This window comes from Lagopus leucura, unplaced genomic scaffold (assembly GCF_019238085.1).
Source record: "Lagopus leucura isolate 7727_CA_CO unplaced genomic scaffold, USGS_WTPT01 Super-Scaffold_100123, whole genome shotgun sequence".
Taxonomy (NCBI): Eukaryota; Metazoa; Chordata; class Aves; order Galliformes; family Phasianidae; genus Lagopus; species Lagopus leucura.
Genome location: NW_024962328.1, coordinates 189,007 through 211,253, shown reverse-complemented (window position 1 = coordinate 211,253; position 22,247 = coordinate 189,007). Strand labels below are relative to the sequence as shown.

Here is a 22,247-nt window from a genome sequence, read left to right as displayed (position 1 = left end):
TCGCAGCGCCTGGTTTCTGCTCCGTGGAGCTCAGCAGGAAAGATGCCCCCTGCTGCCCGACCCCTTCTGGGTTGCACAGAGGATGACTCGCACCACGGGGAGCTCAGGACTCAACTCCCTTTGTGTCAATTTGACAGTGGTCTTCAAATCACACCCTGGCTGGTTTTTTGGGTTTTTTTGTTAGATTCAAGTTCTTTATTGATTTCAGTTGCTGTTCCAAAGTATCTAAAACAAGCCATTAGTTGAAAATGGTTCAAGCTGTTAATACTTAATTAAATTAAAACCCCACTTAATTAAAACCCCTCCATTTTCCTTAGAACCTCCTAGAAGCGGTCTTTTTCCCCCCACAGTGAAGGAGAGGCTCATCTCTTTGCATACAGCCTTGTCATTCCATTTGCTCCTCCCTTTCAGAGGTACAGCATTCTTGCTCCAGTGGTTTCGGTTAATACTGCCATTGCTTCTTCAGAGGAATAGGCAACAGAGGCTGTGAAGGCAGCTGTTAGACCTTTCAACCAGCTCAGTCATTTCACCATCACCAGGTGACCAGCACAGCCACAGCTCTGAGACCAGGAGTAGACAGGGGTGGTGTGGCATGGAGTGCTTCAAAGCTAGTGCAAGGCTGAACCCCCCAGTCTTGGAACTAATTACATCCAGGTGATTTCCAGGCTCTTGCTGCAGTGTATAGCAGGTGCCACTGCTGAGATTAAACCCACCCCAACCAGCCCCACTCTTCCCACACCCCCGTGCACATACACAAAATACTGTTGCGCAGTAGCAGCTGCATTCACTCCAGTGAAACCCTCTGAGTGCTCCCATGAGGTGCCTTAGCTTCACTGGAGGAAGGGGAGGATATGGGTATAAAACCACTCTTCTGTGAAGTGCAGGTGATCCCCTTCCACCCCCAGGAACACCAGCTTTCCTGCTTTGTCCATCTGCTGTAGCCCCAGGCGATCCTAAAGGAAGAGAAGCGTGACCACAGCTTGGTGGGGGAAAAAGCCACTTTGGGATGAGGGATGATTCAGAACAAAGGTTGGGAAAGGAGCAAAGTTTAAACGTATGTGGAAAGAGATCTTGAGCCAGGGGTGAAATCACCACTAACTCCTGCTGCCAGGAAACGGCACGGAGGGAAACAGCTCTTGGTAAGAAAAGGCCGTGCCCCCAGAACAGCGGAGATGGTGAGCAGAGCCAGGCTGCGGGGGTCAGAGCTCCCGAAGGTCCTCAGGACGCAATATTCATCAGAGTGAAAGTTGCAGACACTGCCCAGAACGTACCTCTCTGTACAGCAAGGTCTCCTTCAAAGGAATGGTGTCCTTGGCTTGGCCGCTTTTGTAAAACCCAAACCACTGTCAGAATTAAACAAAAACAAAACACAGTTGCTGCAGGACTCCCAGCAGGCAAAGAGGCCAGGAGTTCACCAACTCCTGCCAGCATGCGCTGCTGCAGACGGTGCAGCATCGGGCCTATTTGTGCAGGCATCCTTCTCAGAAAGTTCTGCCCACTGAAAAACAGGCAAGGAAGAACCAAAATGCAAACCAGAAACAGCATCTGCCCTGACTGCCTCACCTCAGAGATTGGAGGATCAACCATAGTGTCGTTGAGAAATTTCACCATCACAAACTTTTTCAAAGCCATCAGGTTTTTCTTGTACGTCTCATTGATGCTCTGAAAGCAAGACAGGAAGTTCCAGGTCAGTAAAAACCCAGAGACAGTGGCCAGGAAACTGCCTGCTCCAACTTACTCTGTACCAACAAATGAAATCCTGCACTGCACCATTGGAGGCAGGAATGTGAATTTCTAAGCTCTATCTCCCTTTGCTGTGCTCGTGGCATTCAGCTTTATCTCCAGGCTGTAAAAAAGGCACAGTCCTCCCCTGCCCTCAGAGGAGTTGTCCATTGGAAGGTTAGGGGCACACTGAGCCTTTGGTAGAGCTTTCCACAGAGAACTCCAGAAACGCACAGCAACAGAAGAACTGCTCTGGCATGGATAAATCTCATTCATGTATCTATCAGTGAAAACACTTTGTACATTCCTGGGCTGCAGGGCAAAAAAAATGCTCCTTTTGAGCTCCAGCAAAGGAGTTCATGTTCTCAGCATGGAGAACATGAAGGAGCTCACTACTAAAGCTTCTGTTCTCCTGCCAGCATTTATTCATCAATTAAGTCCTTACCCTCTCCTGATTTATGTCAGCCAAAAAGATGCTCTTTTTCCTGTAGTCCTCCTCCTTCAAAGGATCATGCCAATACTGTGCTTGTACCAAGCTGGAGAAGGGAGAAATCAAGGATCAGACTGGAAAGCCAGAGCTGCTCACCTGGGCCCAGCCCCTGTCTCTAGCCTCCGGAATGTACTCACTGCTCTTGAACAGCTTGTGTGTAGGCACCCAGATCCAGCATCTTTCGGATCCAGTCACAGATTTGGGAGCTCTCACCAGGACAGCGTGGAAAGCCATACACTCCTGAGGTATGAAGACACATCTTACAGCTCAGCAAGCCAGACAGAAATCCCTTAATCCCTCCAGCTGATAAAGAACCACCTTTTACTGAAAAGGGGCAGGAATTACCAAGGGAATCAGGAAGCCTTTAATCCTGCAATCTCATTAGACAGCTCTCCTGGCCCTGGGCACTACTGCACACAAAGGTAATGGATGATGCTCTTGAACTCAGGATACTGCCCTGGAGAATGGGGGCATGCAGACAAGCTGAATGCTCTCCAGCTTGCCTGCTGTGATCCCTGCAGGTCTGGGGCTGATTCCCTACAATTCTTCCCCCTACACTACAAAGAAATAGACTCCAGCCATGGAACTTCCCAGAGGAGACTATTTGAAATTCACTGCCAGATACTCTTAACTGTACAGCTCCTAAATTACATTTCTTACCGCCTCCTTAATACACTGCAAAAAGCACCTCTTTCGGTGCTTTAGTCTTGCAGGCACCGATTGAGAAATACCCCTGTGACCCCAAAGGTTTTGTTTCACCAAGGCTTTGCCAAACAATTAGAAACTTGTTCTTCAGAAACAACCAATCCCAGATGCTTTCAAGGTATATAGGAATTCTGCTGAGACAAGAAGTCATCTGCTTATGAATGTCCCTTTTTGCTGCCAGTCAAGCTAGACCAAGCCAGAAGATAAAGTACTCAGCTAACCAAAGCAGATCACCGGATTTAAAAGGGACCGCTTCATTTAGTAGAATACAGCCAATTTTTAGAAAGAGGGCCAAACAATTAATTCCTCCCACCAACAAAAGCCCCCATGCCCTTCACCCATGGTTAGGACTTGTGAGAGCTGAAGAGGGCATTACCTTGGTGCTGCCCCCCAACGGAGATCAAAGTGAACATGGGAGGAGAAGGGCACCTCTGGGCCACCGCCCTCCTGCAGACAGGGAAAGGAGCAGAGTTAGAGCCCGTGTGGCCACGAGTGTTGCTGTGCTCACAGTGCTCAGTCATCTGCTGCCTGGGCCCAGGCACATGGATTACGTGTGCCTTCTGGTAGAGGAGAGTACAACAGTTACAGCCTGCCAGGCTCTCCTTCTGGATTCTTGTCTCCTTTGGAGTGCTCCTACCTTTGTGAAGCATTTGTCTGTTTAAACCTGCTTAGTAGTTCAGAAGTTTAAAATCAGAATCTAAAACCCACCAGAAAAACAATAAAACCAGAACAGGAATGTAAACTCACAGGAACTGGCCTCCTTGGGAGAAGCCCATTGCATTGTATCCTCCTTTCAGGTGAGGGTCCTTTGCGAGCTGGCTGCACACCTCTCTCACTTGGTCATTGACATTCATGAAGAAGCTGTTCTCCACATCCTGACAGACTGGTCATGTTAGAAAGTGCAACTTGTACCTTCAAAACAGCTCACTTTAATCTCTGCAAGCAGACCAGTCTAACAGCTCTGCTTGTGAAAGAGGACCTTAATCTTCACAAGAGGACAGAAGTGAAACTGAAGCTTTGAGGCTTCCCATCATCACATCTTTCCTCCTGTTCTGCCTGCAGAGCTGTCCCATGCAGAGCAGTAGTACGTCTCTACTCCTCCACAACTTCAGTCCCTTCAGATTTTGTATGTTCTACGTATAAATCAGCCTTTATCATCCTTTCCAGAACCCAGAAGATAGCACACATTGCACATTACTCTAAAGGACAGTTTGCAGACATTCAGTGGGGCACATCCACTGAACCACGTCCCCAGCTGCCACATCTCCACAGTTCAGGAACGGTGATTCCTCCCCCACATAAATGGTTCCGGGCATCCAACCTGACCCTCCCCAGCGCGGTGTGAGGCCACCACCTCTCACCCTATCACAGGATAACGGCATTTTATCACATCTCTGTATTACCCGGAGTAAGAGTGCCGATCTGAGGCTTTGCACGCGCATCCCATTTACACGCGGACTGGCTTTCCCAGCAGGCGTTACTCAGACTACTCCCGTCTCCGCCGATTACCTCCCAGGGAACAAACCCGCCGGGACAGTCCCACAGTCAGTACCTGCACCAGGGAGCTGCCGATGCGCAGCGACAGAACGTAGATGCCCGGGATCCTGCGCCGCACCATGTCCCGGACGTAGCCCATGCTCAGCGGATTGCAGCAGCTGTCGCCTGAAGGAGGAGAGGGGGTAAGGGGCGCGGGGCAGCGTCAGGCTGCGGCCGCCTCCCTCACCTCACCACGTGCCGCCCCCCGCGGCTCACCCATGCCGTGCCAGATGACCAGTGGGACGGCGGCCATAGCGCGGCCCGGACCCAGACCCGGACCCGGACCGGGACCGAGACCCAGACACAGCAGCGCCAGCACCGCCGCCCCGAGCGCCGCCATCTTGGCTGTCACATGACCCGCGCGCGGCACGCGAAGTCGGGGAGGCTGCAGCTCGCGACGCAGCGCCCCCCTCTGACCGCCAGGGGGCGCCCACAGCCGCGCCGCGCCCTCCCGAGCCGCCCCATAAGGCCCCGCGCGGCGGAGTGGCGCTCTTTTCCCCGCCCCCATCATGGCGGTGAGCAGAGGCGCCCGTGGGCCGGGTTGGGCCGTTTCGTCTCTATCCGCTGCCATCCGCCCGGCGGCGGGGCTCGGCTGGGCGGCGGCCCATGCGGGAGGGAGAGGGGGAGGTTGACGGGCGGCTGTAGGGCGGCACGGGCGTCGGGGAGACGGCGGGCCGCCCCGAGGCTGCGGCTGTCGTGACAGGCCGCGACCTGCGCGGTGCCGGGTTGGGACTGAGGCGCGGGGCTCTGGCGGGCTGCTCCCGTTGCTGCCCGCCCAGTGCAGCGGCGTCTGGCCGCCGAGCCGTGCGCCGTTCCCCTGCGATCCGTGCTCATTCCTCCCGGCGTTTCTCCGCAGCAAGACCAGGGTGAAAAAGAGAACCCCATGCGAGAGCTCCGCATCCGCAAGCTGTGCCTTAACATCTGCGTTGGGGAGAGCGGGGATAGGCTCACCCGAGCGGCCAAGGTCCTGGAGCAGCTCACGGGGCAGACTCCCGTCTTCTCCAAAGGTGAGGTGGCCTTGCCGGCGCTGCAGGCTGCTGTCCCGTCTTCCTGAGCGCCTCGGTGGTGGTGCGGCTGTGGGAAGAGGTTCCTTAGTAGAGCCAGTGTGGAGGAATATGCAGTTACGCACATAAAGGCCTTGGTGTGTGCATTGTGGGGCCTTAAATGCTCAGTGCTGGCAGTCTTTGGTCTCTGCTGCTGTGTTTGTGTCCTTGTGTCCAGGGAGGAAATGTGAGATTGTCTTGGCTCTTTTTATTTCCTCTTAAGTAACTTCTTTGGTCTTGAGCAAGCTCTGAGTTCTTTGAATGGCCCCTTGAGTGTCACTCTTATTGCCTACAGCTCGATACACTGTAAGGTCCTTTGGAATCAGGAGAAATGAGAAGATTGCTGTTCATTGCACAGTTCGTGGGGCCAAAGCAGAGGAGATTCTGGAGAAGGGGTTGAAGGTGAGAATGGGGCTTGTCTGAATCCTTTGTCTGTGGAAAAACAAACAAAACTTGAACTGTTATCAGCTGGAAAGATGATGAAAAGCTTTGAAATGTTGCATCTGGTCTAGTTACAATCATGGGTGCGGAGGGTTGGATTAGCATCCGTGGTACGTGAGCTGTGATTGTGTGGTTCCTTTCCTTGGTGTGTGCTTGTTTAAGAGGTCGTCAATACAGCTGCTGCTGTCTTCTGGGTTTTTAACTTGGTTATTCCCAAGCAGGCTGTGGGATTGAAATCTTAAAAGCTTACCATCATGTAAAAAGGCATTTAGTAGAACGTGTAGGACTTCCCTTTGTTGCTGATTATGAGGTAATGACTGACAATACGTGTTTCAGGTGCGAGAATATGAGCTGAGAAAAAACAACTTCTCAGATACTGGGAACTTTGGCTTTGGAATCCAGGAGCACATTGATTTAGGGATCAAGTATGACCCCAGCATCGGCATCTATGGCTTGGACTTCTATGTGGTGAGTATTTGCTGCTGCCTTGCACTCACTGGGTTTGTGTGAAAGCTGGAGAAGGAGTCTGGCAACTGCTGAAAGGTGGAAAAATGTCATCAGAATCCAAGTCTAAGCTGAGGTTCACAGGGCTGCTGTAAGGCCCCTGATTTAAGGCATCTTCAGAAACACTGTTGCTGTTAGTGGTATTCCTGGGATGATATTGAGAGAAACCCCTGGATTTGGGTCAGTCTGCTGGGAAGGAGGAGGCAGAAGTGTGAGGGATTTCAGGGGTGAGGACGCAAACGTGGACTGGTTCTCCAGTTTGAGGTGATGGTGGGTCATGAGAAGGTGGTGGTCGGCATATTTGACTTGTTCTCTCTGAAGCAGAGGGAAGCTGTTCCACACACGTAACCCATTCTGCTCAGTATCTTTTCTTGAGAGCTGAGTCCTCTGGCTATGCAACAGTGCATCTTGCCTGTTCGCTTTGGTTTCTCTGTGTATGCGGTAAGTTGTTTGTCCCAAGAGTTGTCCTGACAGTTTACCTGCCTGTTCAGTTACTTGGATTTCAGTTGCATCAAGACTGCTTAAGATAACACTCTAAGTCCTGACCATAATAATAATAATAATAATAATAATACTTCACATAATGAGATGTTGCTGACCTGGAAGTTCTAGATTGTTCCTTCTTAAGAAAAGGTTTATTTAAGTAAAGACCAGAATCAGGCGCTGCGATTGGTGTCCTCTCCTGGCAGGTGCTGGGCAGACCTGGTTTCAGCATCGCTGATAAGAAGCGCAGGACTGGCAACATTGGAGCCAAGCACAGAATTGGAAAGGAAGAAGCCATGCGCTGGTTTCAGCAAAAGGTAAAGTCCAACTTCATTTTTTTTATCCTGCAAGATTCCTAGCAAGTGTCAGCAAAATACATCACCAGTTTGATATTCCTTATGGGAGGAATGGAGCAACTGGGCAGGAGATCTGTGCTCAAAGCACTGTGGGTTTTTCTGGAGCAGTATAAACTATGAGCTGACTGAGCTGCAGCAGCTCATGTAGGCTACCTACAAGTGTCAGCTCTTGTATGAACTGCGCTGGTCATCTCTAGTGCAGGGGAAACTCCAGCCTGCTCCTGCTGAGTGGCTTTTTCTCTGGTGTTTTCCTAGTTGTGGTAACCGGTGTACTTCACTTTTGGGGCCAAATAACAGGGCTGCGAAAGGGATGTGAGTGTATTCTAGGCAGATCGACATGTGAAGGGTTGGCCTTCTTGTTTTGCTTGGCTGGTTTGTGGATCTTAGTGCTTACCTGCAATGCTTCTTACCTCCACCATGGAAATAAGCCACGTGGCATAAGGTGGAAAGGCAGTTAGCTCAGCGCAGAGAAGTGGTGTTTAATGTCATTGTTGCCTGTCTGGCTTGGAATGAATGTGGTCATCAGTTTTTCCACGGCAGCGCTGTACCTTTACCTGACTGTTTTTTCACTTAGTTCTTTCTGGTTTTCTCGCAGTATGATGGCATCATCCTTCCTGGCAAATAAGCAGTTCCTGTTACCGAAAAGCAAATAAAACTTTTTTAACCCCAGCTTCTGTAGTGAATTTTATGGGAGTTCCTCCTGACCTGCGCAGCTGCTGGAACTCTGCACCGAAAAGGCAGCAGAAAGACGGGGACAGCACTCAGCAGATGCCAGTGCACCCTTGGCTTTGCACCCTCCAGCAGTGAAGCCCATTGCAGGTGCTCAGGCTGCAGTGTGTCCTTTGGTGCTGCCTGCTGCCCAGGTGCAGCCAGCTATTGAAGTGTGAGTCATACCTGGGGAGGAAGAGTAGATCTGTCAGCCCAGGCCTTGCTGTCTCAGTTCCAGAAACCAGACCCAATCTCCAGGCTGCTGACAGCCGAGGGATATACTGGCTTTTCAAAGAAGCCGTTGGGATTCGGGAGAAAAGTCCCAGGCACTTGAACTATCCCTGGTATTGCAGTGCCTGGCAGAGCTACTCCAGTTCAAAGCACTTTGGGCACCTCCTGTAGCAGGTGTCTGGGGATAGTAGCTATGTCTCCTTTTATTTATTTTGTTGTGTAAAGGGAAGGGTGAGCTTTGTCAGCAGCACCAGGAACTTGAGATGTAACCCATCTTGTCCCAGAAGAGTTACTTTGTAAGTCAGCATCGTGCTGACGCTTCTGTCCTGGCACCAGTGCCTCTGTCAAGGGAGAAAAGAAAGCTGCTCTGTGGTAAGACAGGAGTTACCTAATTGGATCTAATGCTTCATGCTGTGCAGCCATGAGAGGTTTTGGGTTTCAGCTCATCTCATTTCCGTGAGATACTGCGAAACACTTTGGGCACCTTTGACAGGCTGAGGGAAAGCACATGTTTGTGTTACTCCAGCGTCTGGTTGTAGGAAAGCAGAGCCACCTTTAACTGCCACATGCAGTTAATATAAAATGGGATATAATTGCTGCTTCTGATTGGAATACCACTTCAGTGATAAGGGGTGTTTTTCACAGGTTAATCCTGTCTGCTGTACTAATCTAGGGGGCTGAAGTGGCATGAAGAGATTAGAGAGAACTCAGACAGTGTAGAAAAGCTGGGCTTTTTTTCTAGTTATTTAGACTACTCTTAAAAGGCAGTAGCGTATTATTGAGATGCTGTGCATGTAGGAAATTGCACCCAGCTTATTTAGTATCTAATCAATCTCCTTTAGCTGCCAATGATCCCAGCCCACGTGTGAGGAGGGTACAAGTCACAGCAAACACCAAGCTGGGAAACCACCTGGGCACTGAACTCCGGCTGCTGCTCTGCTGCCAATAATTAAAACCCACCATTTAAAAAAAAAGCACCACTGCAGTGTCTCCCCGTGCCACGTTCGGTGCTGTTCAGCGGCTCGGTGCCCCACACAAGCTCCGGCCTGTCCGTGGCTCGCCCGCAGGCCGGCCCTGCTCTTGCCGTGACTTCTGAGCGGTCGGTCCGAGGGAAGCAACGCAGCGCGGGGCTCTGCAGGTGGGCAGTCTTTGTCCGCACCCTTCCCCACGCAACGCCACGATCCCCAACTGCCCCTCACTCTGCCGTCATCAGTTCTGCGCTTCCAGCGGGCTCCGAGCTCGGCCAACCTGCCGCATCCCAGCAGCACGGGAAAGGCTGCGTTCAGGGACCGCTGCCCCGGCCGAGGCTTCGGCACAGCCAGCTCCGAGCAGTCGCCGCGAGTCAGCCCGACCGCTGCCAAGAGAGCGGCCTTAGGGAGCGGCCCGAGGCCCAGCTGCCCCCTGGCGCCCAGCAGGCACCGGGGGCACAAAGCAGCGCTGCACGTGAGCGACTGGAGGGGCTGAAGGGCTCCCCGGGCGGCCTTTGGCCGCGGCCTCGTGCGCCGCTGGCACTCCCGCCAGCTGCGGTTCAGCGTTGGAACCCGGCGCTCGGCCCGAGCTGATGCGAGCTCCGAGCTGACCGCGGCTCTCGAGAGCCCCGCTGCCCCTCAGGAGCGCTCTGCCAGTACTCAAGATGGCGCACCCGCCAGCGCCACGCCAGGCCCCAAGATGGCACCCATCGGGCTCTGCCCTCACCTGCCGTGGCCGCCGCCGAAGGGGGTAGCTTCACGCAGCTTCCGCTTCCTGCCCGCAACCAAGATGGCGGCGGCGGTGGCCGGGAAGCGCCGTGTGGCGAGTGAGAGGTGAAGCCGCTTCCGCCGCCGCGGCCCGTCCAGTAATAAAAATGGCGGAGTCGGTGCTGGAAGTTGTGGGCCGGCTGCAGGCTCGGCTCGCGGGCAGCGCGGATCCCAAGAAGGTGACCGGGGTTCGGCGGGGTGCTGGGGGAGGGACGGGGCCGGCGCGGCCGCGAGGGGCAGGAGGTCAGGGCCTGCCCGGGGCGGCGGGGCTCGGGGTCCCGGCTGTCGCTCGGGCCGCGCCCTGTCGGGCTGTCCGGGGCGGCTTGGTGCTGCTCCGTACGGGGCCGTCCCGGCCGTGCCGCCGCTGCTCGGTGTGGAGCCGGGCCTGTGGCGCGGTGGCAGTGCCCGAAGTCTCGGCCCGTCCCGGCGCTGCTCGGGGCCGCTGACAGCCGCTGTGCTCGGGGCCCCTGAGCCGCTTTCTTCATCGGGAATTGGGACCTGGAGCGGTGCTCGGGGGTTGGCGTGCTCCCAGCACATGCTGCTCTCCCCTTCCTTGGGACGTGGCGTTTTGCCGGGCAGCATCTGTTAAGAGTGTTCTTGTAGGTGTTTGGGTCATGTTTCCTTTCGTTCAGTGTGAGGACAGCAGCAGCTCTGTGCTGATCCGGGTTTATCCTGGGCACGCACCCACGGAGTGCCCAACCCTCTAGGCTGAGCGCGGGGAGTTCTGCCTCTTGTCTGGCTCAGTTTGGGGCTCCCAGTCCCTTTCTCACCCCCCTTCCTCTCTCCCTCCACCTCAGCCAACACCAGAGTGGAGTGGAATTGCCAGAGCCCTGCATGCTGAGATGGAGCTGGGGAGGCTGAGCTCTGTGTGCCTGGATTGTGAGCTGGCTGTGTGAGCAGTGTCAGCTCCTGGTTCCTGACCCCACTGTAATTGTGCAGCAAGAGCTGCCTGTTTGCTGCTTGGGCCCTGCGAGGCATCAGTCAGCACTCTGTGGGCTGCCGTCTCCTGTAGCACTGCAATGTGAACTCATTCCTTTCTGTGCTGCTCCAGTGCAAGGGGAGGAGAGATGTTAAGCGTTAGCTAGCTGCTACTGGCTGCAGTCGTATTGTTAATCCTTTCCAGCTCCTCAGGAGAAAGGACCTGTAACCTGTACTTGCTGCTTTCTGATACCTTTTCAACAGCATCCAGGGAGATGTTTGCCTTTCTTGTGATGTCAGCTGTGCTGTTCCCTTGTCTTGTAGAGGCTTCTGCTGTTTCCATCACAATTCAGTAGCAGGCACAGCTTTACTGTGTCAGAAAGACAGAGCCACAGAGCTGCACTCGTCACAATAAAAGTGTTGTTGGAGATACTGTAGTGGAGTGAAGCTAGAATATAGCCAGGGTGGCCTTGAGGATAATAGGAGGAGTTTTCCCTTGGCATGTACTCTCACACTGCCATTTTTATTAATATGAAGCAAACTCTCTAAGAAGGTGATCAGCTTAGAGAGATGCTTTGTTTCAATATCACCCTGTTCTACTCTTTTCTATCCAGCACAAGGTCCACCTTCCTCTCCTTTCATCACAGTAATCACAGAAACACCAAGGTTGGAAAAGACCATCCCGTCCAGGCATCCAGTTATCACCAACAGTTCTCACTAAACCACGTCCTTCAACAAAAAATCCAAACGTTCCTCGAACACCTCCAGGGTCGGTGACTCCATCGCCTTCCTGGGCAGCCCATTGCAGTGCCTGACCACTCTTTCAGATAAGCAGTATTTCCTGACATCCAGCCTAAATCTCCGCTGGTGCAGCTTGAAACCATTCCCTCCAGTCCTATCACCAGTTACACGAGAGAAGAGGCCAAACCCGAGCTCACTACAACCTCCCTTCAGGTAGTTACAGAGAGCAGTGAGGTCTCCCCTGAGCTCCTCTTCTCCAGACTGAACATTCCCAGCTCCTTCAGCCTCTCCTCATCAGCCCTGTGCTCCAGACCCTTCCCCAGCTTTGGTGCCCTTCTTTCAACCCGCTCCAGGGCCTCGATGTCTTTCTTGCAGTGAGGGGCCCAAAACTGAACACAGCACTCGAGGTGCAGCCTCACCAGACTTCCCTGTTCCTGCCGGCAACACTGTTTCTGATGCAAGCCAGGATCCCATTGGCCTTCTTGGCCACTCGGGCACACTGCTGGCTTGTGTTCAGCCGAGCATCAATCAACACCCCAGGTCCATTTCCTCTACACCGTCTTTCAGCCACTCTGCCCCAAGCCTGTAGCATTGCCCAGCGTTGTTGTGGCCAAAGTGCAGGATCCGGCATTTGGATTTCATGCCCGCTCCCTTCCAGCAAGCTCTTTGTGCATCAGTCCAAACTGCTGTGTTGCTGAAGGGATCCTGGCTGGGAGGGCTCTGTCCTCACCATTAGCATTGCTGCACTGAGCTGGATTGTGGCCACAGAGCCTCTGCTGGTTCCGTGTCCCCACCTGCAAGTGAGTCTGTTCAGCAGCAGTGCTGGTGAAGAACTGGTGGCCCTGGAGTGCTGAAGGGACAGTGGGATTCCTGGCTCAATGGCTTTCTGCTTTTCTGGTCCTTGAGGAAGGTGGAGGAGTGTGTTACCTGCACCAGGGCCTCTGAGCCCGTAGCTGCAGGCATGGGGTGGAATTGCTGCTTGGATGTACAAGAGCAGATCTGGAACTGCTGCATCCTCCTTGGCACCCTAACTTGAGTGCTGAAAAATGCCATGATGCTGGTATTGGAATGTATAACTCTTCCAGAACAAGGAGAAGACCTAATCCTTCGTTCATAGTAATGAAGTCCTACGTATGACCAGTGGGGCAGTGGTTTGTGGTGAATAGGATCCATACTGTCATTCTGATTAAGTGAGGTGGGCTCTTTTCTCTGTGGGTTCTTCAAATAAGCAAAAAGAATTTATTTCCTTCAAAAAGAGCAAAGCTTCCTAAACCTCTGGGTTCTTGTGTGGTGTAAGCAGGGTGATGAGAGCTGCTTAGGTTGATGGTACTGATTTCAGCACGAGTACAATGCTTTAAGGAGATGTTCTGGATCGGGGCAGCCCTTTGTATGGCGTATGAACAAAGATGGCCATAGAGGTGCCACAATAATGGGAATGCTGACAATTTTGCTGTGGCTGTAGCTGTGGGAGATAATACAAGAAGTGGTGGTGCTATTAGGTCTGTGCTGTTGCTAAAAAGCCTCTGTGCATCGCAGTGAGGTGATGCCCAAGCACCAGTACTGCTCCATTTATGCCCACGCTGCCCAGCCCCACAGTCAGTGAGTGGGTTTGGGGAAAGGCATGAAGAGAGTGGGGCTGGAGGCAGCAGTCCTGGAGGGATTGATTGGTTTTTCTAGTGGTATCTGAGAGGGGAGAGACTGTCTGCAAACTGGCCCAGGGAGGTTCTGCAGGGGAGATGAGGATTCTGTGCATCCTCAGGAACATCTGAAAGGCTTTCTTCGGTGTCTGGTTTGCAGAACCTGATGAAGTTATCTCCTTTATTTAATTTGTCTCTCCCTTGCAAAGGGATGCACTTCTCAGGGCCACTTCTGAGAGTTACAAGTTTCTAAGTCTTTCCTTCAGCTTCTTGTGCCTCAGGGCTGTGGCACCTGAAAGCAAATGGCTTTGCTACTAATACTGTAAGGCAAAGTTAAGTTGCAGTTCTCTGTAAAGAAAGAATTTGTACTTTAGTAAGTTTAAGATTTTTCAGGTGGCCCTCATTGGCCAAGTGGCAGTAACTTCTTTGCAGCTGGCCCTCAAGTTTGACTTCTTAGGGGCTTGATCTGGAGCAAGGTAACAGCTGTCTGCCACCTGGATCTTTCTAACAAGCTTTTGCAGAGCTTCCCTTTCTAATCATAGTGTGTTTCGGTCTGACAAGTCTGAATGCTGTCCTCCTTGCCTCTGCAGCTGCTGAAGAGTCTGAAGAAGCTGTCTGAGCTGCCCATCACAGTTGACATTCTTGTGGTAAGAGCTGTGAAATATCTTGTGCTTTCAAGTCTGTCAAGCTACACAATCTGTCTGCTAGAAAAATGCTGCTTTCTGGAGCAGAATACGCTGTCTGAACCACCTGCTCCAATGTGAAGTCATAGACATGGCTGGGATGAAACTCTAGAATTCCCGGTTACAGAGAGGATCTCAGCCCTTCCTCTGGGTGTGAAGCAGTGCAGGACAGGTGGTGGTGCTCAGCTCTTCCCGAGATTAACGGTTGCTCAGGATTTGCGAGTCGGAACAGTTCCTAATGGTGACTGAAGCAGCATCGCATTAGGAGCTGCAAATCTTTGGAACTATTAGTGACCAACTTCTGTCTTCAAGCAGTTATGGTAAATAATACCTTGGTTTATTAAGCCAATTAAGTAACTTTTGACTTAAAACAGAGTTACGTCTTCACTAATTTACAGTGCTGTAGCAAGCTATACAGTGTCTGCTGGACACACAGTGCGCTACGTGTGGTTTGCTGTTAGATTAAGGAGGCTCACTTTGACCTAGAACTCGTAGGTAGCAGGCTAACTTTGCAGGAAGCTCTGTGGGGCTGTGAGTGCTGACTGCTTTGCTGAGATTAGTTTTTATCTTTTCTTTCTCCTGAAGGAGACAGGCGTTGGAAAGACAGTGAACAGCTTACGGAAGCATGAGCTGGTGGGAGACTTTGCCAAGAACCTCGTTGCCAGGTGGAAGAAGCTGGTGCCGGTCTCCCAGGAGGCAGATAGGTGAGTAAACCTGCTCAGTTATGGAAAAGTTGCTTTTTTTTTTTTTTTTAATTTTTGCAGTGCAGATTACAAACTGCTCTGATCATGGAAACAAATGAAGGCTCTGGAAAAACTTGTAACACAGTGTGCTCTGTGGGGCATCTGCCTTGTTTTGGAACAAACTTCCTCCCTGTCCTCACCACAGTGTTGAGTTGCTGACGGCTGCAGTTCAGAGTGAAGGCAGGGACCAACCTCCAAGAAACTGCAGTTTGATGAGAAGATTATCAGTAGCAGCCAAGAAAGGGCTTCTAATGAAGCAAGAGATGTAATCAGTTTGCTTCCCACTCACGATGCCAAAGAGAGGAAGTTTTAGGCCCAAGTAAAGGAAGTGGCTTGCTTTGAAAGAAGATTTCTGTGTGTACAGATGCCACAGAAACTGAAGCTAATGCTGGCACTATGTAGCCATGTGCTGATTCCAGCAAGATCGGGATGTAGATCTGGATGATAAGGATTCAGGTACTCATGATAACCTTGATGGCAGTGGTGTCCCTGCTGCTTTAATGAGTGAACTGGGAGCTCCTGTTTCCTTACACACCGTGCGGCCAGGAGTGTATGACACAGAGACATCTCTGTACACCTTTGCCTCCACTTGCCCAGTGAACTGTGAAGTTTTTAGTCCTTATAAAAATGCTTAATTCCTATGAAAGAAATGTGGTTCCTAAATCCCTGAATGTTGCTGTGCTAGGGAGAGTTTTGGTATTCTTGCCACAAAGCTTCCAAATGCAATTTTAGTCCTCTGTAAGAGATTCCCATCCATATTGCCCACGGGGAGTGACTCCATTCGTACTGGGAAGTTTCAGTCTAAGTAATTTGTTTTCTCGTCCTTTTAGAAATAATCTAGATTCTGAAGACTGCGACTATGAGAGGAGCAGCTCAAGGAAAAGACAAGCACCTTCTCCCCAGGAGGATGAGGAACATGACCAGGACTACTCAGAGCCTTTCCAGCCTTCCTGCAGCCAGCTCTACAGCCCAGATCATAGAGAAAAGAAATCCAAAAGGTATTTAGGGCCTGAGAAATCTAATGAGGCTTATGGTTGTAGCAGCCAAGAGGATAAGAGATGGGACAGATCTTCCCCAGTGCTCTCTTCAGATCAGGAGTACTCGGACTATGGACAAGCTGTGTCACCTGAGCCAAGTGAGAGCCCTCAGGATACGTACACAGACCCTTATGCCTCTGACGAGCAGGAAGAACCAACAGTGTTTCATCGTAAAGCCAGTAAGGGCCATGGCTTTCAGGAGAAGCTGGGGGAAAGCTGGGAGAGGAACCCTAGTGATCTCCATGACAAAGGGAATGCGAGTGGAAACAAAGAGCACAAGTCTTTTCACAAGGAGAAGCAGCGACCTGATGGCCAAGGGGAGAACAAATCCTCTGCCTTCAGCCCTGACAAATTGCACAAGACCTCTTTTAAAGAGCATCTCCGAGAAAGCCCTGTGGTAGGGGGCAGCAAGGAAAAGCACAGGATGTCAGATGGCACTAAGAAGGAGAAAAACCGAGAAAATAGCTCTTCCAGAAAAGAGAAGCTGCACGTGCAGCCACGCTTGGAAGAGTCTGTGGACAACCACACTAAGAAGCGAAAACATCAGAACTCTGAAAAAAGCAAAGTGGGGAAGTCCAAGCCAAGCCTGGAGACTTCTAACACAGAGCGGGAGAAACACAAAGGTGAGAGTGACTCCTCAAATAGGATTAAGGAAAAGGGGACTTCTGGGAGCTTAAAAACATCTGAGGGGAAGCACAAAGCCACTGAGTTGGACAGAAAATCTACTGACTTGTCCTCGAGTTTTGGGGACGGGGAAGTGGAGGATGAGTTTGAACAACCTACTATGTCTTTTGAGTCATACCTCAGCTATGACCAGCCCCAGAAAAAGAAAAAGAAAGTGGCCAAACCCTCTACGTCAGCTGGGGAGAAAGATCAAGGGCACAGCAAACAGAATGGATCCAAAGCCAGCACCAAGAGCTCCAGCTCGAGTCGCAAGAGCCCAAGCCACAAGCGGACAAATGAGAAAAAAGCAGAGAAGAAACAAGCAGAGCCTCCTAAATCAAACAGGGTAAGGTTTTGCTCGCTTTCAGATCCTTCAAAGAAGTTGGGATCAGCTGCCCTTAGTCCTCTGCTATCCGGGGCTTTCTGGCTTTCCCTGGTGTGTGCTGGGCGGCCCCGAATCAGGCTGTGCTCAAGGTGTCTCATCAGTGCAGTCGGTGACCCCAGGCTCCTGCTGGGACGTGCTGTGTCTCACCCACCTGCTGCAGGACAGCCCCACAGGCGCCCATGTGCGCTGCTGGGGTGGAACTCTGCTGGAGCTGTGAGTGGAGGGGGAGGGAAAAGGAAATTCAATAGCCAGAATTCAACTGTTTCAAAAACGGGAAGTAAGAGAGACTACTTTCAGGCAAATACTCATAAGAAAACCTAAGTGTGAAACACTTCTTTAACAATGTCTCTAGTTATGAATAAATTTAGAACTTTGCCTAATATGCAATGGCATCTCTGCCTCCTAGAGAGGTTCCCAAGTCTTTTGCTCACTTCTGATCTCAATAGATAACTTTTTCTTCTTTGTCAATACTGTAGTTTTATTAACTGGATGTGTGGGGCCCCAGGAATCGGGGAGAGATGGGAGAATTGGTGCTACAGTGCAGCTTATTCTAGAAGCCTGAACTTCCTTTGTGAAAGCCTGAAAAAAAAGTAATGTTTCTGTATATATTCATTGCCTCACAGATGTCAGTTGCCTATGTAAGTAGGGAGTACTGTGTAAAAGCCATTGCTACTTTCTTTTTACTTGACTTTGAAACGCTTCTCCTCAACCGGTGCTCTTATAATCCTAACAGCATTTTACAATCCTACCTTGCCATTCATTCTGATGTTTCTTATAGCAGTTCAAGACTTTCCCCCAGTTTGATGTTCCCCTCTGTTCCATCACAGCTGAATCTTTTGCAGGAGTGCGGAAAGACAAAAGGAGACATCACAGATTAGGAAGTGTTTGAGGTCAAGGAGGTGTTTCTGTCTCCTTTTCTGTGCTGTTTTTTCCTTCAGTTCTTTGCATTGTTAATCTGATCTGGGTTCTCAACAGAGCCCTTTACTAGTGAACTTAATGAGCTAAAGACATAGATGTCTCTTATTAGGGGGTGCTGAGTAATTTGGATCCCGGATTTTGGTTTCTGTGTATTTGGCAGCTTAGATAGTCATGGCAATGTGGCCGAAGTGTAGCTTCCTCCTATTTCCTGGTGCAAGCTGATCATCATTGTGGCTTATTGGCAGTGCCAAACAAAAAGCAATTCGGTGCTGTTTGTACACTGGCAGGATGTAACGTTCTCAGCTTAGTTGCATATACATCCTTTCCTTCCAGATGCTGATAGATGTGGTGCCAACCTTACCAGACATCCCACTGCCCCCAATCCAGGCCAACTACCGCCCTCTTCCCTCCATTGAGTCCATTACCTGCTCCCAGACAAAAAGGAAAGGTACGTTGGGCAGGAAAAGGGGTTTGTAATGGGCTACAGACACTGGTAGCAGGAGGTGGCAGGAATGCATGCAGGCTGGGTTCTGCTCTCTTTACGCTGGGATCTTGTGTCCTGCCTTGATGTCTGGAGCCTTTCAGAAAAAGGTGTTTGTTTTTTATGTCCCCCCCCATGTGCTCTAACTGAAATGAGGAAGATCCTTTGCTGACCCTTCCTGAGCTTGTGCTCTGGAATTGCCCTTCCTGAATTGGGTGGCATTTTGCAAGTCTCCTGGAGAGGACTTTGGTTCTCTGGGCTTCTTCGGGAAATTCTGGCTTGTGCCTCCCATGCCATTTGTCAGGGTGATCTCTTGGTTTCTCTGTTTCCTTCTTACTCCAAGTCTTGCTTTCCACAGCAGTGTCCTCACCAGTTGAAGAGAGCGAGGCAGGATTTATAGGTCGCCGGTTGAATTCGAAGATGCAAGTGTATTCAGGCTCTAAAACTGCCTACCTCCCAAAGATGATGACTTTGCATGAGCAGTGTATCAGAGTCCTTAGTAACAACATTGACTGTAAGTAGTTTTCCAGGTCTGTGTCAGTTGTGTTGCCGTGTAGATTTATGTAACTCTGTCCCCACTGAAGTCCTGGTCAATTCTTTTTCTGTATCCCAGTCACTAGGCAAGCTGTGTAACAGGGGAGAGATCTCCCTGAAAGCTCTGGTGCTGCAGGAGTCAGTAGCGCAGCACGTTGTAAGGAATGATTAAAGTACTGGAAATACTGGTAAACAGAGCTCTGCACAGGAACTTTTTATCTTGGAGCTGTTGGTGCCTAATGACTCGCTGGAAGTACTGCACCCTAGTTCCTTTTTCCTTCCCCATGAATTGTGCAGCAGCATGCAGCATTGCTGATTTTTCAGGGTCTCAAGCCCTATCTTTGGCAAGGAAGGAGGAGGATAAATACTGTGCATCTTGCTTCTTTCTAGCAATCTATGAAGTGGGTGGTGTCCCTTTCTCAGTGCTGGAGCCAGTGTTGGAGAAATGCACCCCAGAGCAGCTGTACCGCATTGAGGAATGTAATCACGTGAGTGCCTGGGTCTGGGGAAGGGATGCTGATGTCTGGACGTGGATAGATGTGCTAAGAGACAAGGAAATGAAGGTGTGAGGAACAACCTCTGCTTACATTGTTTCAGGTCCTAATTGAGGAAACAGATCAACTATGGCATAATCACTGTCTTAGAGACTTCAAGAATGAGAAGCCAGAAGAATTTGAGTCCTGGCGGGAGATGTACCTTCGACTTCACGACGCTCGAGAGCAGCGGCTGCTCATGCTGGCGCGGAACATAGGCTCAGCTCATGCTAACAAACCTAAAGGTAATGAAGGGCTGAATGACTGAGGAGCCAGACAGGTCTGGGAAGGATGCCTGGGGGAAGTCTGTGTGAGAAAGGTCTTTAGGAGTGGCTGGTTTGAATCCAATGCAATGTAAAAGTTGCTCAACTCCGTTCTTTGTGGTAGCACTCACTTAACAGCTTAGCAGTCTGTAGATCTCTTCCGTGGTGTTGCGGACCAGTATTGTACGGACAGAATAGCTGCTGAGGCAACCCTTGTGACTTCTTTATGCTAGGATTTAAGAATATCAGGGTGGGATAAAACATCCGTCCTTTCGTTGGTGAGTATAGTGAGAATCACACAGAATCACAGAATCACCCAGGTTGGAAGGGACCTCAAGGATCATGTAGTTCCAACGCCCCTGCCTAGCAGAGCCACCAAACATACACATGTTTGAGAATTACTGGCCCAGTCAGTCAGTCTTATCACAGCCAACCCTGTGACTGCAGGAGGTTCAGACCAAAGGGAGTAGGCTGTCTACCGAGCTTTGCAACAGATGAACTGCAGAAATGTGTCTGGAGCTTGCTGCAATAAGACAAATACCCAAAAGCTTTCTTTTTGGATCTAAGCACTGTTTTCCTCTGGCCACCTACAGGTAGAGTGGCCAAAATGGCCTTTGTGAACTCTACAGTGAAGCCCCCTCGGGATGTACGGAGAAGACAAGAGAAGTTTGGAACTGGAGGTGCTCTTGTGCCAGAGAGAACCAAGTAAGTGTTTCTCGGTAGCATTTGTGTGAAACTTGTGGCTGTAATGGCTTTTTTCTTACGGGGAAGAATGGAGATCCTAGTTAGTGCTGGCTTTTTGTGATAAAAGACATGTTAGTATTAACAAATGTGGCTCATTTGTCTGATGAACTGCATCAAACTGCCGTGATGCCTTTACTGAAATACCTGCCCTGTCTTTGTTTCAGAATAAAACCAGTCCTCTACACATCTGGCAAAAGCCATGCTCGCGTGAGCGAGGAGCGGTCCTATGATGGGCCCAGCACCAGCAGTGCCCATTCTGTCCCATCATCAGGCAGCACCTTCTCATCCTATGACCCTAGGAAGCCACCAGTGAAGAGTAAGTACAAGCTGCAGAGCATCTGTGGTCTCCTATAGCTTCTCCTTTGCACATGGATGAATCGACTTTCTGCTGCAAGAGAAATCTGGGCTGTGGGGGAGGGTCGAGAGCTGTCCTCTCCCTGCGGAGAGGATGGTGAAGTCAGTTCAAACTTCTTGCACAAGAAGAAGCACAGGGAAAATCTGGAGGTGCAGGGTTGGGATGTGGGGCCTGGAGTTTGCTTTGGGCTCTCTGGAGGTCCTGGCAGTATTTAAGAAAGCTGCTGTGCTCCACTCTTTGTTTGCTTCACCTGCTTGCCCTTTCCCTTGTGCTGTCTTTGTTCCATCCAGCTGCTTGTAATAAAGAAAAGCTCGCTCTTTTCAGAAGAAGGCAGTGAGTTTACCGAAGATGTGTGGGCCCTCCTCTGTCCGTGACCTAAAAATAAGATGGGCACTGCAGGCCTTCATTGGCCGGGGTTGCAGCTCTGAATCACTTCCTGCTTTCTTGTCTGTAACCTGCTTTAACGTTGATTTTTGTTTATTCTTTTTTTCCTCCTGTTTTGCAGAAATTGCACCCATGATGGCAAAGACTATCAAAGCTTTCAAAAACAGGTTCTCTAGGAGATAGGTTGGAAGCACAGAGCTGGGATTTTTCTCTTTCGTGGGGGAGTGGCACTGATGGGGGAGAAGGTACCAAAACAGCCCAAGTCCTTTGAACTCTGCGGAGGCTGCAGCTGCTGGGAGAGACTTTGATCTGCACAAAATGACAGCACAGTATTTTATCTTTTATTCTCATCCCTTCTCCCTAACCTCCTGTTTCTGGCCTTGTCTTCTCTCTAAAGAAAGATGTACAGGATCTCCAGATGTGAGAAAATGTGAAGTCTTGGCACCTGCTGAGAGTAGAAAATCCAGAGACTATTTACTATTTAACCTCTTAATAAATTATGAAATGGTTTTAATTAATTCTTCACCCCTCAAGCCCACTGGTACTATTTATGTCGCTTCCAGTAGTCTCCCCCCTCCCAGCCCAGCACAAGGGCAGGCCCTGGCTGCACTGGCAGGAATCTGTCCGAATGGGAGATGCTTCTCAAAGGATCCTGTCCTTGTAGCCTGATACCTGCTGGGCCCGGAGTCCCACCCGGACTCTGGGACAGGTGGCACTGGTTACCCTTCTGCTCAACAGTCCATTGGCAAGCAGATCAGGTCCTGAGGCTTTGCTCTCTAATCGTGTAACTTAATAAAATCTTAGCTCTTGACCTCTTCTCTGCTGTTACTGTAGATCTCGAACAGATGCTTATGTTGCTGGTCAGGGATGCCAGGAGCCACTGAGGACTCTTTGCTGCTGCTGCTTTCTGCTGGCTACTGGGAATAAAAAGACAAAGGGTTTGAGGAGAAGTTTTACTGTGCACCAAGGAGTATTTTTCGTTTTCATTTTAAGGGAGTGGACTTTGTCTGCCTCTGGAATTAAAAATAGTTTTTAGACATCATTGAAGGCACTGCTTTGCCTCTTTTAATGGTAAGAAGGAATATTTTTATCTTGTTTTCTGTGTGGAACTGGGAAGGTTTGTTTCCAGTTGGAGGCTGGTGCTCAAATCTTGTCCTTCCCCTGTGTGTTCTCCTCTGCCCAACTTCAGAAAGAGTGAGGATTTTAGTCTTAGAATCTGGAACCGCTTGTTTGAAAGAACTGCATCATGGAATGTGTTGGTTTTAATGTGCAC

At 50.5% G+C, this 22,247-nt stretch overlaps 3 protein-coding genes across 5 annotated transcripts; 2 read left to right on the top strand and 1 right to left on the bottom strand.

The window, feature by feature from the left end:
- Nucleotides 1–764: 764 nt before the first annotated feature.
- Nucleotides 765–4,805, bottom strand: PPT1 (palmitoyl-protein thioesterase 1). Its single transcript, XM_042887828.1, has 9 exons — nucleotides 4,670–4,805; nucleotides 4,470–4,579; nucleotides 3,665–3,792; nucleotides 3,294–3,364; nucleotides 2,350–2,452; nucleotides 2,168–2,258; nucleotides 1,564–1,662; nucleotides 1,272–1,343; nucleotides 765–953 (listed from the first exon to the last, which is right to left on the bottom strand). The coding sequence occupies exons 1-9, from the start codon at nucleotides 4,791–4,793 to the stop codon at nucleotides 831–833; spliced, it is 921 nt and encodes a 306-aa protein (XP_042743762.1). The 5' UTR covers nucleotides 4,794–4,805; the 3' UTR covers nucleotides 765–830.
- Nucleotides 4,806–4,895: 90 nt separating this feature from the next.
- Nucleotides 4,896–7,949, top strand: RPL11 (ribosomal protein L11). The gene is made up of 6 exons (XM_042887835.1): nucleotides 4,896–4,968; nucleotides 5,310–5,460; nucleotides 5,792–5,898; nucleotides 6,274–6,405; nucleotides 7,131–7,241; nucleotides 7,876–7,949. Exons 1-6 carry the CDS (start codon nucleotides 4,963–4,965, stop codon nucleotides 7,903–7,905), a joined length of 537 nt encoding a protein of 178 aa, XP_042743769.1. The 5' UTR covers nucleotides 4,896–4,962; the 3' UTR covers nucleotides 7,906–7,949.
- A 2,015-nt stretch (nucleotides 7,950–9,964) lies between these two features.
- ELOA (elongin A) lies at nucleotides 9,965–21,492 on the top strand. 3 transcript variants are annotated; one of them, XM_042887855.1, is made up of 11 exons: nucleotides 9,965–10,134; nucleotides 13,842–13,898; nucleotides 14,520–14,638; nucleotides 15,508–16,723; nucleotides 18,014–18,128; nucleotides 18,523–18,675; nucleotides 19,086–19,183; nucleotides 19,293–19,473; nucleotides 20,085–20,196; nucleotides 20,400–20,551; nucleotides 21,096–21,492. In XM_042887855.1, exons 1-11 carry the CDS (start codon nucleotides 10,063–10,065, stop codon nucleotides 21,155–21,157), a joined length of 2,337 nt encoding a protein of 778 aa, XP_042743789.1. In that variant the 5' UTR covers nucleotides 9,965–10,062; the 3' UTR covers nucleotides 21,158–21,492. The 3 variants fall into 3 exon arrangements, with proteins under 3 accessions (XP_042743789.1, XP_042743788.1, XP_042743790.1); XM_042887854.1 differs by having other exon boundaries at nucleotides 18,520–18,675; XM_042887856.1 differs by lacking the exons at nucleotides 9,965–10,134; nucleotides 13,842–13,898 and adding an exon at nucleotides 14,120–14,254 and having other exon boundaries at nucleotides 18,520–18,675.
- The last annotated feature ends 755 nt before the right edge of the window (nucleotides 21,493–22,247 follow it).

Excerpts from the sequence above, each read along its gene's own strand:
- ELOA (XM_042887854.1), top strand. The coding sequence starts at position 10,063 with ATGGCGGAGTCGGTGCTGGAAGTTGTGGGCCGGCTGCAGGCTCGGCTC. Across the intron at positions 13,899-14,519 it reads TCACAGTTGACATTCTTGTG|GAGACAGGCGTTGGAAAGAC; the intron begins GTAAGAGCTGTG and ends TTTCTCCTGAAG. Across the intron at positions 20,197-20,399 it reads CTTGTGCCAGAGAGAACCAA|AATAAAACCAGTCCTCTACA; the intron begins GTAAGTGTTTCT and ends TCTTTGTTTCAG.
- PPT1 (XM_042887828.1), bottom strand. The coding sequence starts at position 4,793 with ATGGCGGCGCTCGGGGCGGCGGTGCTGGCGCTGCTGTGTCTGGGTCTC. Across the intron at positions 3,365-3,664 it reads TCCCAAGGAGGCCAGTTCCT|GAGGGCGGTGGCCCAGAGGT; the intron begins GTGAGTTTACAT and ends CCCTGTCTGCAG. Across the intron at positions 1,663-2,167 it reads CTGACATAAATCAGGAGAGG|AGCATCAATGAGACGTACAA; the intron begins GTAAGGACTTAA and ends TCTTGCTTTCAG.
- RPL11 (XM_042887835.1), top strand. Across the intron at positions 5,461-5,791 it reads GACTCCCGTCTTCTCCAAAG|CTCGATACACTGTAAGGTCC; the intron begins GTGAGGTGGCCT and ends TATTGCCTACAG. Across the intron at positions 5,899-6,273 it reads TTCTGGAGAAGGGGTTGAAG|GTGCGAGAATATGAGCTGAG; the intron begins GTGAGAATGGGG and ends TACGTGTTTCAG.